Genomic DNA, 16,276 nt, shown 5'->3' with positions numbered 1-16,276 from the left:
TAGAAAGTAATTTAAGACACATTTACAAATCAACTTGTATTGTTTTAGATGGCATATAGTGGCACAGTTCTAAACTGAGATTTTTCCTTCAGATTTTATCCTCCCCAAATAGATTTCCTGCTCACTTTGTGTTTGTTTGTTTAAACTATGTCTCTTGGTATTGTGACAGCTCAGGACAATTTTCCATATACTGCCATTCAGTTCCCACAATAGTTAACTCCCAGGCTTTCAGACAGATGACTTGCCAACTACTGAGTGATGCCATTTGAAGCACAGAATCAGATGAAGGGCTCTTTCCTTGGTGTGCCTCAGTAATTTTGTGCAATGGGACAACTGCACACTTATTTTTGAGGGAGTCATGGTCAGAGTGCATTATTCGCTCTCCCTCTTACCAAAGACAAATGGTTGGAAAAGGTAACCTTCAGCTTCTTCAAGGAAGTTCTTCAGCAGCTTCAGGGAAATCTGAACAGACCGTGGATGTATCTGGAAGGAGAAGATTCTTTCCATTCTCTTCTCTGAATGTTTTCATGTGGGAATGACTGTAGTAAGTCCAGAACTTTTTGTTCTTCATTTCACTCTCCAGAAAGAAATAGTGTACTGATACAGATATATGAATCAAACACATAATCCAGTCTTTTCATATTGTTTTTTTTCTATTTCTTTTAACTGTTGAAGAAGATAGATTCTCCTCTTCTTTCCTCCTATGAAATTCTACCACACTTCCAGTAGCACAGTTTTTGAGCACCTTCCCTCTACAGCTTTTCCAGAACACTGCTTTAGGAACTTCTGCCACTCATTCCAGTCACTGCACTTACCTGCTTCATTCACGCTCACTTGTCTTCCACATTTCCAGCTATGTTGTTTGTTCCTTCCGACTGAGTCTCAGACGGTGGCACAGTCAACATACAGGTGAGATCATCATTACCATTTTTGTGCAGGTTTAAATGCCAGCCAGCCCTGAGGCTTCCCAGGTTGTTTACTAATGCTCTTTTTTAGACTGTGGTGTCCTGTCTGAAGAAGCTGTTGTGAACATGGGAAACCCAGGGCTCATGAGGGAAAATGTATGATTGGAGTCAGGGGCTCTGTTTCAGTAATGGTTACATGACTTATCTATCCCCAGTAAAACTTCTTTCCCTTGCATTTGATGTTCTTGACTGCTTGAGGATGTAGGTAAATTCCCATTATGGCATGTTAACAGCCTATATAGATGAACTGAGGCACATGGGCAAGCTTATTCCAGTAGTTATTCCTTGGAACAGCAGTAAATCAGCAAGGGCTCTGAGTTTACGTTATCTCCGAGGCAGGTAGGAAGTTAACAGGGAAGGGAGCATGACACAATCCTACACACCAATGAAAATCAACAGAAGCCAGTGCTACTTGCTGTCTCTTGTGGGATGAAAGGAGACCTTCAAAGGGAGAATTTGTTCCAAATCAACAGATCTAACCATTATAACAATAGCAGGGAACCTGAACAACTGCTTCTTGCAATGGGTTGGGTTTGTAACATTTTCAGGGTATTTGCAGTTCTGTTAAATGGTTCGCTATGGTTAAATTATGTTATACTGGAGTTGGACTCAGTGATCCTTGTGGGTTCACTCCAACTCAGGATATTCTATGATTCTATGAGTGTATACTTTGATAAATGATACTTAAAGTTGGACAAACATGGGACTGACTCAAAACTAAGACATTTTCCATTCCCACGACTTTACACTTTGAGGAAATATTGAGCTGAGTAACTACATACTAATTTTACTTAATAAATTAAATCTTTCTGGAAAAGGTATTGGTATCAAGTTTTTGACACACAGCATTTTGTGTTGTGCCAGATTCACCTGAAATACATATGTATGGCTTCAAATTATCATCACTAGCTTTAAAGGGAGCTGAACAGAACTGTCTGGGAACAATCCAGTGCTCTAGTAAGAGCCACCAATCCTGTATGTGATCGCTGCATTATGGGACTTTGCAATGTGACAGAGAGGTTGCATGTTCAGGAGCTCTGCAAGCGCATCTCTGTGACTGTGGTTTAGCATCCCTAAACTGAACCCCACAGAGAGGGAAGCTCAGTGTTTTTGCTAGCATGATAGGCCTAGAAATCTTTAATACTTGCTTAGAATATTTGCAGCGGGGTTTCAGCTAGCATTAGTATATCAGAGATAGTTTTCCTTTGCTAAGGCTTTCAGATCTGACCAGAAAACCAGGGTCCACAAAGTAGAAAGAAGGGGAGGGAAGGAACACACAATATTCACAGTATATTTTTATACATATTTACAGAAGGAAGAGCTGAGCTATCCAAACTTGAGCTTTCCCCATGGATGAGTCAAACATAACGTTTCATCCCAGCGAAGGCACAGAGAACATCTCAATGCACAGAAACATTTCTACACAGGAAAGAGTCTGGGAGATATTGACCCCACTTTGGGTAATTATGATCATCTCCTTCCTGGGTTTTTGTGAAAATGGAATTGTCCTCTGGTGCCTCTGCTTCCAGATCAAAAGAAATCCATTCACTGCGTACATCACACACCTGTCCATTGCTGACATCTCCTTACTGTTTTGTGTATTTATTCTGTCGATTGAGTACATTGCTGGCTTTGGATTCGCGTATGGCTTTTACTACTATATAACCACCACACTGTCTATTGTCTTTCTTCTTGGATATAATACTGGTCTCTATCTCCTGACAGCCATCAGTATTGAGAGGTGTCTGTCTATTGTTTACCCCATCTGGTACCGCTGCCACCGGTCACGGCACCAATCAGCAATTGTATGCGCAATTCTATGGACTCTGTCTTTTTTGATGACAGTAGCTGAATACTTAACATGCAAAGATGATTCAACAAGGGAACAATTTGACGAAGCCAACCATTGCCAAGCAATGCTCATCTTCATATGGATCCTGACTTTCCTGATCTTCATTCCTCTAATGATTCTGTCCAGCCTGATCTTGGTCATCAGGATTCATCGTAACTCCCTGAGACCACATTCATCAAAGCTCTACATCATCATTGTGGCCACCGTCGTCGTCTTCCTCATCTTTGCCATGCCCATGAGGCTGCTGTACCTTCTGAACTATCACCATTGGTCATCTCTGCTCAGCCAGCAGAACCACGTCACCATTGTTCTCTCCACCGTCAACAGCAGCATCAACCCTCTTGTTTACTTCTTTGTAGGAAGCAGCAAGAAAAAGAGGTTCAAGGAGAGTCTCAAAGTGGTTCTTAGCAGAGCACTTGCTGATGGATTGCGGCCGAGAAGCCAAGAAGTTGGCATGAGCTTGGATATAGCAGAAACAATTTTCTAAGGCTTAGAGGGGAAAAATTCAGGGGCAAATAATTGGACTTGTAAGATTTAATAAACTAATGCAAAACAAAAGGTATTTGTCTTCCATAGAATGTAAAAAAAAAAACAACAACAGTAGAAAAAATGGTACCGTTATCTTTGGTGGTTGAGTAATGGAAAAACAAGGACTACAATAAAGATAACTTTTATTTGTATTTTCTTAATTATTCAAACACATGCTACATCCTGATATGATTATGTCAGTCAAGGATACCACAGTGGGAAAGAGACAGGCCAACAGAGAATATAAAAAAAGGACAGAGAAATACGTTATAAATAGTGTGACATTTATACAAGCTCTGAGCAGCCATAAATGCTATTGAAGTCATCAGGGCCTGCGTGTATTCGCATTTTTAAAAGTCAAACCCCCTAAACACAGGATTCACATTACACACTGGGATTTATTACAGCTGTTTCCAGCTTGTACAAGTTCACAAAAGAACTGCTCCCCGGGGAGTGCAGAAGAAGAAACCTACATATGGTCCCCATATATACCCACAAGCATACAGAGTAGCTTTCTTTGGTCTAGCAGAATGTGCAGGTATATACTGAATGATCAAGTTCCTCATTGGATAAGGGGCTACTTCAGAATCCGTCTTCAAAGCATATATTGCATAATTTCCAGAGACATCAGCATTCCTTGGGCAGTTCAGTACCTGACACATGGGAGTAGCTGACAACCTATAGATGACAACCAGAAAAGTGCCTCTAGCAATGCAGGACTGAGGTTATACCTCAGCAACACTGTTTCACCTGACTGCATTTTTCTGTATAGTAGGTACCAGGGCTGGTATGCTGTGGAATTTAATTCTTACAGGCGTCTGACAAACTATAGCCAACCTGCAGAAAGCAGAGGAAGACAACAGCAAGGAAAGGATGAGGCTACATCATGTTTATCACACAGACATGGAAGAAGTGGGATCTAGACAGTTAGGGAACTGTGGCACTTCCGAAGAGATGTCTAAGAGATGCTTTTGCTTCTAGCCCCCACGGGGCTCCAAATTCAACAGGAACTGAGAGCTCCTGCCACAGGCAGAGGCACATCTTCAGCTGCCCGCCAAGTTTCCATTGGCTCACTTAATAGCTGACTGGGGAAAGAAAAATACAACCTACCCCTACTCTGTTGAAAGATTGCCAGCCTTGGAATAAGGGAGATGGTAGGTTAAGACCTAGCATTGTATGGGAATTAACATAGAGAACAGATCTCAGAAGGATAAATATTTTTTCTACGCAAATTCCCCTCTTTCCTTACGTTAAAGCGTTGCACTGTGTCATTGCAGAAGGACTCAGGAAAATAAAAAGGTTCTCTTTTGCCTTCCCAGTTCTCTCACTCCATCAAAACCTTCCCCCTTGGCAGCCATTCTGCAGGTCCAAGTTTTACTTGTTAAGACTTAATCCCATGCTTGCTGTCTCTATTGATTTAGACAGCAGATGACCACAGTCTGTTTCTCTCTCTGGGTACTGATTTACTGAACTGCTGGAATAACAAATCAGCAGAGCACATATTGCTGGTGAGAGCAGGATACAGCAAGCAGGCCTGTGAACACACTGGGGAGCAACAGGAACAAGCGTGTGTGATGTCCACATACATGTAGCATGTGTATGCATGTGCCAGCTGGGGGCTGAGGCCTCCTGTGGAATTTGTCAGTGTGGATAAATGGTGTAACTAGAATGCTAGGAATACTAAGAATAAATCGTGGCTCTCTCTAAAGCTGTTCCCTATCCTTACCTCAGTACTTTCACGATAATCAAAGAACCAGAGAGGAGCAAAGTTGCAGTAACCCCTCAAGCAACTTAGGTCTCTCAAAGTGATACCAGTGACACATAATTCACTGTGCTTAAACATACCCATTTATTGTGACAGCTCTGTGTGCAGGATCACTATGCAAGCAGCTAGTTCAGTAGATCTGAAGGGAAAATAATATGCAACAAGGTGACAATACACAATAGGGCAATTTGGGTGCTCATGAGTTGCACGTGGTGCCTTAGGGTGTTAAACTTATTTCTCTATTTCTCCTGTCTGTCTGCCTGCCCGGGCCCTCAAACACTGCAGAATTTGGACAACCATCCACAGATCGTAATAAGGAGCAGAAAAAATTAACACTTATCATGAGAGGAACATCCGGAAGAATGAATAAGAGTGAACAGCTAGAAGCTGAAAAAATGATTAATGTTCCCCCAGCTCTCAGATAGAAATATCTTAGGGATGTTCTTTCTTCTTTATCACGGTGACTGATGACTTGTCTGTGCAGACAGGCCGCAGTACAAGGAGAACTGATAAAGCACGTTATCCCACCATTACATAATCAACAATGAGAAGGTGACATTTCATTTGTTGCACAACAAGAAAGTAATTCTCCATCAGCTTGACTTTTTGAAAATGATTTGCATCTGTGCAAGAGGGTGAAAAACGCCTGTGTTGGCCAGGCAATGCAAATAAACACTTTGCACTGATGCAACATAGGAAAAAAAGTCCCAGGGGTGAAGCTATACTCATAGAGTTTAGATATGCGTGTTCTGTTTTAATGCATTCCTAGCTTCTAATCTTCTGTTCCTCATGTTCCTACCTGTAAAGTGAGGTTTATACAATTTTATTTGTCTTTTCACATTTAAACTGCAAACATTTCAGAAGAGAAGCCATCTCTTGTTCTCTCTTGTAACGTTTATGGATATGAGGTCTCCCATATTGCCAAGAAGTCAATGGAGTCCATACAAGCTTTTGGTATTTCCAGCATTCTGTTTTGCAGTTTAATTAAACACTTCCTGAAAAAAATATCCTCCTTCTGGTTGTTTTGAGCAGCCACTTCCTAGATCTTTTAATGTCCATAGTTCTTGCACTGGAAAAATCCATGAGCAATTTACTCCAACCAGCCTTCCCGTGTTACTTGTGATTTAGCAGATTTTTGCCATGCTTACCAACGACTACTTCACCCTCCTTTAAAAAAAGCACCTTGTTTTTATGATGTTCAATATTTAAAATTGCATGCAGTTATACCCAGTTTTGTTATCTTTGCAAGGATCTAAAGTAACTACTATGCAGCAGTGTTTTGATAATGGCATTTTGAACCAGGTCCTATATGCTATTTAGTCAAGTCATCAAAACAATGACATTTAAAGATGCTTTTCTCCTCCAGGGATCCTGAGCTATCTGCTTCATGGAACTGTTGCCAACTGTCTTGGCTCCACTCTCAGATGAATGTTAGACCCTTCTGCAGAGGTGCAGACCCAGCCTCGTGCTGTGAGCTGGTGCTCCGCCTTCACAGCCTCTTTGATTTCCCTCAGCACTGTGGCTGGTCAATAGGTGATGGAGAAAAGATGAAAAATGCTCCTTTCTTATACTAACAGGAATTTTAGACTATAGACCTGAAACATATGCATTAATTTGTTACAATTTTTATCCTAAACTCTTCAATTTGCTATAATTATTCCACCGCTAACTCTGAGTACTTACCTTTCCTCTGTAATTCGTATGATGGGAGTTTCCTCAGGGCTAGGGGAAATACATCAGAGGAGGATGTTTTACATTCCATGAAGTCTTTGGTCTATCTGGATATTTTGTTACATTTTATTTTTGGCTGAACCAACAGTGTATGCTTGATAGACGTAACTTATCTTCTTGTATTGTTTTTAGCGAAAAAAAAAGATCTCAAGTGAAGACTGCCAAATGAACACAAACCGTAAGCTCCCTAAAGACATTCAATTACACACCACAGCAAAGGGAAATGATTTTTGTGAAAGTAAGTCCCTACAGCCAGCAACTTTTGTTTTGTCTGGTTTCTTTTAACCTGTACTTGGTTGGAAACAGACCTGTGCTGTAGCCAGGGGACAGGCTAAGCCAGTCAGACCAGCGTCTAAGCAATGAACAATGTCTCTACTGCTAACTTTGCCATGGCTGAGGTCCTCTGTAAACACAGCCCTGCCAACTACATTCTTTATGATGAGCTCTCTTTTGGTTCATTTATCCATTAGCACGTATCTTTCTGAGCACAACGCTGTCCTGTGTTTCTTAGCAGCCTGAAGTATTCAGAAATGTTTATCTCCACTTTTCCCAGTCTGAATGTGGCACTACTTCTCAAAGGACCATTCAAGCCTGTAGGTGTGCCCCAGTTAAATCAGTACAGCAGAAAACTGAAAGCCTAAAGCACTGTGTCCTTAAGTTGGGTACTTACAGCAAAACATGCACTGTGCATCTCTCAGCTTTCTATCCATCCTCAGTTCCCCACTGTGTTCTCCATTCAGAATTCTCCCAGTTCAATGCTTAGCATAAGACTGTACAAATCTGCAGAGGTCGGATGCACCCCAACCCATTGACTCAGACAGACTGCAGCTGTTAACTATCCTGATCCTGGCCACGCTCTTGAGGTCGAGTTTTCCCATGGCATTAGGATAACAAAACACCTCCAAAAAGATTTAACAAGCTTTCCATACTGCTATTCTTTGTCAAGCACAGTGTTAGTTTCCTCATCCTTTACTTTTTGTGGAGCAAGAAGAAGAAAAGATGCAGAAAAGCAGTAAAACTCTGGATAGTTTTACTGAAGGCTTTGAAAGACTAGCAGCAGAAAGCATGTTTCATAACACATGCTGTAAAGCTCAAGTGCAAATCAAAGCAATGTGAAAATATACAGAGAAAACTACTTTCTCTTTTGTGTGGCACAAACCATCTACGCTATTCTGGAAGAGAACATAAACAGTATATCCTAATTCTACTTTATTTCAGCTGCTGAGGAAATTATTGAAAATATCAACATTTAGCACCGGTAGATTTTCTACATACAGTTTTTTATTCAGTTCAGTAGAAGTGACCATTAAGATTTCCTTCCCCATAACCATATCTTTCGTTCTCATGTCAGTAAGTGAGAAAAGGACAAAAAAACATCAAACACTTGCTGCTATTCCATCTGGAGGTGATGAATATTTCTTAGCTAAGAAATTGCACATGTTCTGGCCCTGTTACTCTTGGACCAGGTTCTGACTTAAGAAAAAAAGGTAAGGAAAATCACGATTAATTCCACTGACTTAGGTGGAGATATTACAGATACAGACTAGTGCACTCAGTTTGGATGTGTCTTTCTTGTCTTGCAATCTACATGTATAATCTACTATTATAACCTAAAGCGAATCTTTAATTGAATTATTTATACAGTGTTGTCATTCAACATTAATCATATAATGGCTCAACTGTGTCTTCATATACACATTGCTACTGGCATTTACTTTTTTCTACTCTGTTTACTTCAGCAACTTGTGCATATAAAACATACATGGAAATGTGCTACTGATGATTGAAAAAATGGATTGGTACTTTTCTTCTAGATGAGTTCAGATGTAAACTTATCTCTTATTCTTCTCCTTCAGATATTTTACAGTACTGAAAATTTAACACAAATAAAATGCTCATCTACAAGACATCTGTCATCGGCATGGGCATATTTATGAATGTGGCTATGAAAACAGAAGTGTATATATAGAACTAATGTATAAATATAACTTAGCAAGACAGGGTGATAGAAGAATCAACTGAACAAATTATACAACATATTTTAGTCCTCTACAAATAGCACGTTATGCAAGAAATGTCTTGCATAGCTTCTTTCCCCCGGGACAAACATGAAGAAACAAAATGTAGGTTGCGTTTTGATGCTAAAAGAAAATCAATTTGGTTATTTTTCTGCTGCGTATCAAGTCTGTAAATTCTTAGGTGTTAAGATGGAGATGGCATTTTTATTTTAGCCTCCTTCTATTACAAGTGAAAAAAGTCACAATACATAGAGCGAGAAAAAAAATGAAGCAAAACAGAAATTTATCAGCTATTTTGTGACAACTAAGATGGAACGTGTGACAACTTATTGTAATATAGTCCTAACAAATTAAGTAGCATAACTACTGAAAAATAAAAGTTGCTTATTAACTTTGCTGCTGTCTCAGAATAGAAGCATGAAACTAAGGGGTAGTATGTCTTCCAGATATAACAAGTTTCATTTATTTACTTTAGCTCCACAACAGATACCTGTAATTTTTTATCATGACAAAGTCTTCTACTAGCTTACATCACTCATAGCAGATGAACCACAACAGTTTTTGGGCAGTTCAGAAGTAATTTGTAGGTACTGTAGTAGTTGGTGTAAGAGGTTACTTTTTTCCCATTATCACATCCTCCTGTGTGGAGCTGCAGCTTACACTGAGATAACTGTATTAGAGATGAGGCCCCACATGCAGGGAGGAGCGACACCTCATATTCAGAAGTTGAAAAGTGAAGGGAAAAATCATTTAACAGAACACAGCATGATGAATTATCATATATGAAACAAGCTGGCGATATATTTAGAGTACATGGTTAATAACAACAGATAAGAAGGAGAAAGCCTCATGGATTGTAATGTAAGTCAGGAGGGGAATAGAGGATAATAATTAAGAAACAGCAAACACATTTTGGGGGCATTTTTCATTTCCATGCATACCTCAGAAATGGAGGCTGTTTGCTACCACACCACACTTAGATTTGATGTGATGTGCTCTGAGAACAGAACGAGTTTAGCAAGAGCAGGTTTGTGTTGTAAGCCTGTCCAGTACCAGAATAGCTCACAGAACAAAAAGATGCTGGTTAGCTCCGAAATGACTGTTAGGAGAACACAGAGACGAGAGCCTGTGGGAGAAAAACAGACCAAAGTGTGAAGAAGCCCACCGATGTCAAAGTTACCACTAGACTTGGTAATAATGTTTAAAACATGGAACAGTCTTTCACACTACCTTTATTGCCTTGGTAAGGCACTTCAAGATTAAATCATTCACCTTAAATGTCTGGTAGGTGTTTCAGATGGAAGAGGATTAGCAAAGAAATCGTCTCATAATACAAAGATTTGAGAGTAGAATTTCACTGAGTACCAGCGAAAGTAGGTGGTAACTCAGATCCTTTATCATAATAAAATATGGAGTCCTGGCCCAAGCACAAACAGTCAAGAACCACATTCATTGAAAGCTAGATGAAAGAAGTGAAAAGAGAGGGATGAATATAGAGAAGCTGCTGCATGGACTTGAACAGGCATACTCAAGAATGTCCTTGAGGAGAGCTATCTTCTAAGACACAGCACAAAACAGAGCCCTTTTCAGAGCATATGCTGAGTACGCAGTGTAAGAACTTGCCCAGCAAAACAGAGATTTCGAAAGTAGTCAGTATGTTTATGTCTGATATCCCTTCACAGCTTCGATGAACAAAATCAGCTAGATTAGGAAATGCCATTATCTTTGTAGCTACATAGGGAAGCCTAAGCCTATGTCTGCAAAACAAGGTCATCAAACACTTGTTTTGTCTAAACGGTGTACTTTAAATTGCTATAAAGTAGGCAAACTTGTCAGAAGAACTTGGGAGGTAACTCTCATCTAATACTTGCATTAGGAAAGTGCTAGAGAAAAAGAAACAGTTAAGAGTAGTAGAAGTGGAACAGAAAAGAAAGGAGATTGAGTGGAAAGAATTATAGAGATGGTGAAAGATGGAGAGAGCAGCAAAAAAAGAGCAAGGAGAAATAAGAAACAATGACAAGAAACAATGACAGTGGGTATAAGATTAGGACTTTAGATGTAGAAAGCAAGAAAAAAGGAATGAATAGAGAACAACGCAGGTGCAGCTATGCTTTCTGAAGAACAGCATAGCTTCACAGAAGGGCCTTATGAAGACTTTTCACTTAGTATAAAAGTAATTATTTTATTATACAGACAGCTGGAAATAAACTGCCCAAATCTCACTGGAGAAAGAACTCCCCAAAATCAAATATAAACACAACTTTGGATTCCCAAACAGTTTTTGCTTCTATATACTGAGAAGACAGAGATCAGATACAAGTGTTAAAAGGAACCAAGACAGCAAGAGCAGAGACAAGCTTCCTCTAAGACAGCCTCTACCTCACATGCGATGCTGGACACGTGAAGCAAGAGTCAAAAAGAACATGAAATGCCTCCAATATTTGACACCAGGCAAGATGCAAGAGAGAATCCTAGAGGACCTGTTTATTCATCTCGTACCCTGCCTACTGAAAGCTGTGCACAACCAGGAAGCTTCAGCAGATCCTTGGGATACAGTGCAGTGTAACTATCAGCCATCACACTGAGCACCTCCAAAGGAAAAGGTAAGATTATGAGATTGTATTCCAGAGTATTTTAACGCTGTCTCACAGTATTGGATTAACTAAGAGATTGATATCAGTTAACATGGGTGGTAAATATTGAAATTATTTATAAAAGATACTCTAAATGAAGCATTCCTGCCTTTCTGTATTTGCAGAACATACTTTGGGATATATAAAAGACTGACACAGGTTCTGCAAATCTTTATGTATGCATTTAGCTTTAAGCATGAGAGAAATCCCATGGACCAGGAGAGAACCACTGTGCTCCCCAGGTTATAAATGTTGAAGTTTGCAAGCTTAGAATCTGCATGCCAAATTCCTCACCTCTGCACCATCTTTTACTTTTAAAATTTATTTTAAATATATCCTTATTCACATCTTACATTTCAGTATTTATGCAGCTCCTTGTTACGCTGCAACTTTGATTCATTGCTAGGCTGGTGAATGTATCACAGAATCACAGAATTGTAGGGGTTGGAAGGGACCTCTAGAGATCATCGAGTCCAACCCCCTGCCAAAGCAGGCTCCCTACACCATGTCACACAGGTAGGCGTCCAGGCGGGTCTTAAATATCTCCAGAAAAATATCAGAAAAATGTATATTGCATTAGTACTGCAGATCAGAGCAATAATGCTATTCTGCTGGTTTTCCTAGTTCGGATGGTGAATGTTTAGATGGTGAAGGCTTAGACTGGACATAAGAAGGAGCTGTTTTTCTCTCAGAGTGGTCAGGCGCTGCAATGTCTGCCCATGGAGGTGGTGGCGCGGCCACCCGTGGCAGTGTTACAGAGGCACCTGGATGAGCAGCCATGACATACGGCTCGGCGCCCTGTGGTAGGTGTGGTAAAGCGAGGACACCCCGCCCGCCGCACATGACGGCGCTCACATGACCAGGCAATGGGCGGGCCGTGGTCACATGACGCTCCGCTGGCTGCCGGCGCTCCTTGACGTCCCGGGGCAGCCGCTGCGGCCCGGCCCGGCTCTGGCCCTGCCGCGATGTCCCCTGCCGCCTCTTTCGCCCCTCTTCTCCTCATCCTCCTGTGCCTGCCCATAGGGGACGGCGGGGCGGCCCTCGCCAACCAGGACGAGCCCTTCTTTAAGGAACTGTGCAGGTAGACGGGGCGCGGGGTTGGGAGGGGCTCGAATCCGCGGTGCTCGGTGTGTTTGGCCCGGTCGGTGCCGGGTTGGGACACACCGTGAGCCGCCCCACGGGTCTGGGCTGCAGCCGGGGCCGGGCTGCGGTGTGCGGGTCCCCATTGGGAAGCGTCACCTCCCAGGCGGGGGTACCGCCGCGTAGCAGCAATTGATTTAGTTGCGAAAGACTTGAATAATTGAGAGTTGTTGCATGGGAATGACTGTTCTTCGTGTTTTGGCCTGTTCCCGTAATGCGTTCAGCTGGGAATCTGGTTTGGGAAATATGTCTTTGTTAGTCGTTTCTTCAGTAATTAGCTCGGCTACGCTGTGGTGCTTACCGGAGTATTTTATCTTCGCCAGTGGTACCGGGTAAGAAGCAGTGTAGCCTCTGAGCGCAGCACGAAGGTGTGGTCTGTGTCATGTGAGCAAACGGCAGAATCTGTGGGCACAGCGATTAAAACAACTGATGAAAGGGAGGAGGGGAAAAGGTGGCTTTTCTTGGGAGGCAGCTCATCAGCATATAACGCTTCTGCGGGGTAACTACCCTGCTTGTGAAACTGGGACAGAAGGGAGAAGCTGCCGTGTCTCTCAAGGGGTATTCAGTTCCTCTGGCTTTAGTGTGGTTTTTTTTTTTTTTCTTTTTTCTTATTTAAATGCCCTAAGTTATTTGATTCTCAAGCAGCTCCTATATCGAGAGTAGCATTAATTCATATCAGTGCCTGCCTTGGTTTTGTTGCATGTATGTCACTGGAGGAGCTTCTGTGGATGTCATTTAGGGGCACACTTGCCTCTGCACACTCTTGAAGATGCTGTGGAGATCTCTTCTGAAGGAAAACTTTTACTCCATGGGGCATGATGTGGCTAAGTGGCTTGAGCACTTATGCTGCTCTCTGAGGTCTTATCTGTAAGTTGTAAGATCTGATGTGGATCTATCTGCAGGACAGCTCTTGGGCCAGTCTGATCTGTCCTTGAGCTGCCTTAGGCAATATATTGGACAGTTTTACTAAGAACTGTTGTCTTGTGTCCTGGGTTCTATGTGACTTTTGGGTTGGTGAAGCTGCAATAGGCTCTCTAGTGCCTGAATGTCAAAAGCTGGGTGAGGAAGGAAAGTGTTGGAGTTGAGAATAGAGGTTGTTAAGCTTTTAAGTAGTAGCAGAGAGGCGCCTTATCTGGGATCTAGTAGTGGGAAAGAAAGATGGCAAATCTGTCTGTTGGAATTGTAGTGTGAGACTGCCTTGGGTAGCTTACATTGCTTGTTTCTTGTAGCCTTACTGTGGGTATGTGTGGACCAGCCTAGAGAAAAGGCAAGGGAGTACAAATAGGAAATAGCTTTTCTTTTCTGAAACTCTGTTGAATGTCACAGCTTGTGCTCTCCTAAAACTGACTGTGCTGTTGTGTGGCTTATAATTAGAGTTAGGGTTTATCTACTGTGTTGAGGTGCATCTAAGATTGCTGCAATGTCAAAATCTGGGAAAGGATACTAAGAGTTTGGTTGGATGTAGGAAGTTACTAGTCAGCTGTTCTTTAATAATTAGTATACTTTGATATCAACAAGATGAAGCTTGACAGTCTTTAGAAGAAAAAAGCAAATACAGGATATGTTTTGAATGTGGTAGTGCAGTAGGAGAAATAAGCAAGCTCCTCTGCTGTACTAAACCTATCGTAGTGTAGGTTATTTGGTGACAGATGATGTTTGGATGAGAGTCAGTGCATAGTATATACACTCCTAAGTGTATATACTCAGGATAGCCATAAGTCACAGGTCTGCTATTAGGCAGAACTGCTAACTTTCAGGTTGAAAGCCTGATGTTGAATTTGTAGATAATGCAGTTGGCCATTGGCATGAACAGCCATTGACATGAACAGAACTGTATGTAAGCTCCTTTCAGTATTTGCCATGAAACCATGTGTGCTTTTGTGCACCACTGGAAGCCTTGGGTTTAGTGTTTGGTGTAGCTTCAGTGCAGAAGCATGTGCTGGGCAGAGGTGACCTGTAACTGAACTTGCTTGGCTCCCTCAAGTGCTTTGACACATGTAAGTAGGAGATGTCATAAGTAACTCATTACCAGACCTAATTGTGTATGTACATGATTGCTTCATAATGCCTGGGAAGCTGCCACTATAGTGGCTTAAATATGATTTCTCAGCACATGTGCTTCAGTGACTCTTGTATATTTGAGCTTCAAATTGCTATCTCTTTTTATGCATTCTATAACACAGTGTAGTGGATGAGAATTAGACTGAGTCATAAAAGATGAAATGTCAGAGTGTGTGCAAGGATTGAGAAAGCTGGATAGCTTGTGGTGTAGCTGTAAGACTGTTATACGTGATGCGTAAAACCTTGCCTAGAGACACGTACTGTGCGTGGTGTCTGGAAAAAGTGATGAATAAACTTGAGCAGAGCTAAGCATGAGCAGTGATAGATTAGTGTTTTTTCAACTCTCGAAGTATAGTGTTGGCTTTGCACATTGTGCCATTCGAGCTCTTGCTTTCTCTAGAGAAAAATGCCTTTGGTAGAGGAACAAGTTTGTGCCATGCATGTTTATGCTAAAACGCTAGCCACACCTAAATGTGATTTCCATGGGAAGTAGTGGATCTAAGTTGCTGGTGTAAGATTAGGGATGGTCATCTTGGAGACTGTTCCCAGGCTTGTCTGCTTGTGCTGGTTGAGCCTGCTTGCCGAAGGCTCACCAAGGTTTCAGTCCCTGCAGTGTGCTCCAGCAGAGGGGATGTTGGACAGGTATGGATGCTTAATGAGGTACAGTTCAGTGGTTTTAAGTTACCTCCTCTCTGAGCTGAGAGGTCTATGTCATACCTTCTCAAGAAAACCAGTTGGTATGGTAGGGTATCCCTGAAGGGCAATGTCTGCTTTCTTGTAACTGCTTTATAGCTGCTGAGGAAGTGGTATTCGCCTTCCAGTAGGAACTGAAGAAGCAGGAAATGCAGCGTGGTTGTGAGAAAGGCAGCACTGGTCTGTCAGGTGCTTTGTTTCATTTGAGGTGGTTTACCAGTACTCGCATCTGGAAGCAGCTTGTGGCTTTAACTTGGTTCATGTGCTTTGGCAGCTGCTCGCCTTGTTGAAATCTGTCAACGTGCAGTACCAGAGCTACTCATTCACAAGGGACACCAGACTCTGAAGCTTGTATGTTTCCCCTTTTTCATGCTACTTTGGCTTCTTTCTTTTGTCAAACAGTGAAGGCTTTTTTTGGCTTTGCAATTTGCTGGAAAGGATTGTTATTTTCACTGCTTCATTATTGCTTTGGCAGCTTGAGTTGTAGAATATCAAAAGTTGGAAGGGACCAGGATCAGGATGATCAGGATCATCAGGTCCAACCCATGACACTCTACAAAGGACCGAAGACTGACCCGCAGGCAGGCCTAGTCTGAGCACTTGCTGCTGCTGTTTACACAGCTGCTTTCAGCCAGGCCTAGAGCTGCCTCAGTGGGAGCTGCCTGCTGCAGCTGCCTTGTGCCAAGTCAAGGAGCTAGCCTGTTTCCCTCTGCTTGCTGTGCATGCCTGTTATTGTCACTGAGTTAACTCTGAGGCAGAGCAGTTCTTGGGTCTGGCTTGTGTTGCAAGTGGAGGCCAGAAATCTCCAATGGAGATGGAGAGGGAAAACAATAGGAGAATTTGTCCCAGAAGGTGAAAGTAGAGATGTATTTCAGGCCTCTAATGGTGAG

General features: G+C 41.9%; 2 protein-coding genes across 3 annotated transcripts in view; both read left to right on the top strand.

The window, feature by feature from the left end:
- On the top strand, positions 1-3,422 carry MAS1 (MAS1 proto-oncogene, G protein-coupled receptor). The gene has a single exon (XM_015858028.2). It carries the CDS (start codon positions 2,315-2,317, stop codon positions 3,302-3,304), a length of 990 nt encoding a protein of 329 aa, XP_015713514.1. The 5' UTR covers positions 1-2,314; the 3' UTR covers positions 3,305-3,422.
- A 7,763-nt stretch (positions 3,423-11,185) lies between these two features.
- Positions 11,186-16,276, top strand: part of IGF2R (insulin like growth factor 2 receptor) — a 52,084-nt gene continuing 46,993 nt past the window's right edge. The window contains exon 1 of one of the 2 annotated variants that reach the window (XM_015858059.2): positions 11,186-11,462. Coding sequence is in view for 1 of the 2 variants with exons in the window: in XM_015858058.2 (XP_015713544.1) it covers positions 12,458-12,573 (116 nt within the window). In the remaining variant the exon portion in view is untranslated. Of the gene's footprint in view, positions 11,463-12,350; positions 12,574-16,276 lie in introns of those variants that run through there. The other variant, XM_015858058.2, reaches the window with a different exon arrangement.

The sequence above is a fragment of the Coturnix japonica genome, chromosome 3 (assembly GCF_001577835.2).
Source record: "Coturnix japonica isolate 7356 chromosome 3, Coturnix japonica 2.1, whole genome shotgun sequence".
NCBI lineage: Eukaryota > Metazoa > Chordata > Aves > Galliformes > Phasianidae > Coturnix > Coturnix japonica.
This window is presented reverse-complemented; position numbering and strand designations above follow the sequence as displayed.

What these genes read in the sequence shown, in the direction of transcription:
- MAS1 (XM_015858028.2), top strand. Translation starts at nt 2,315, where the DNA reads ATGGATGAGTCAAACATAACGTTTCATCCCAGCGAAGGCACAGAGAAC.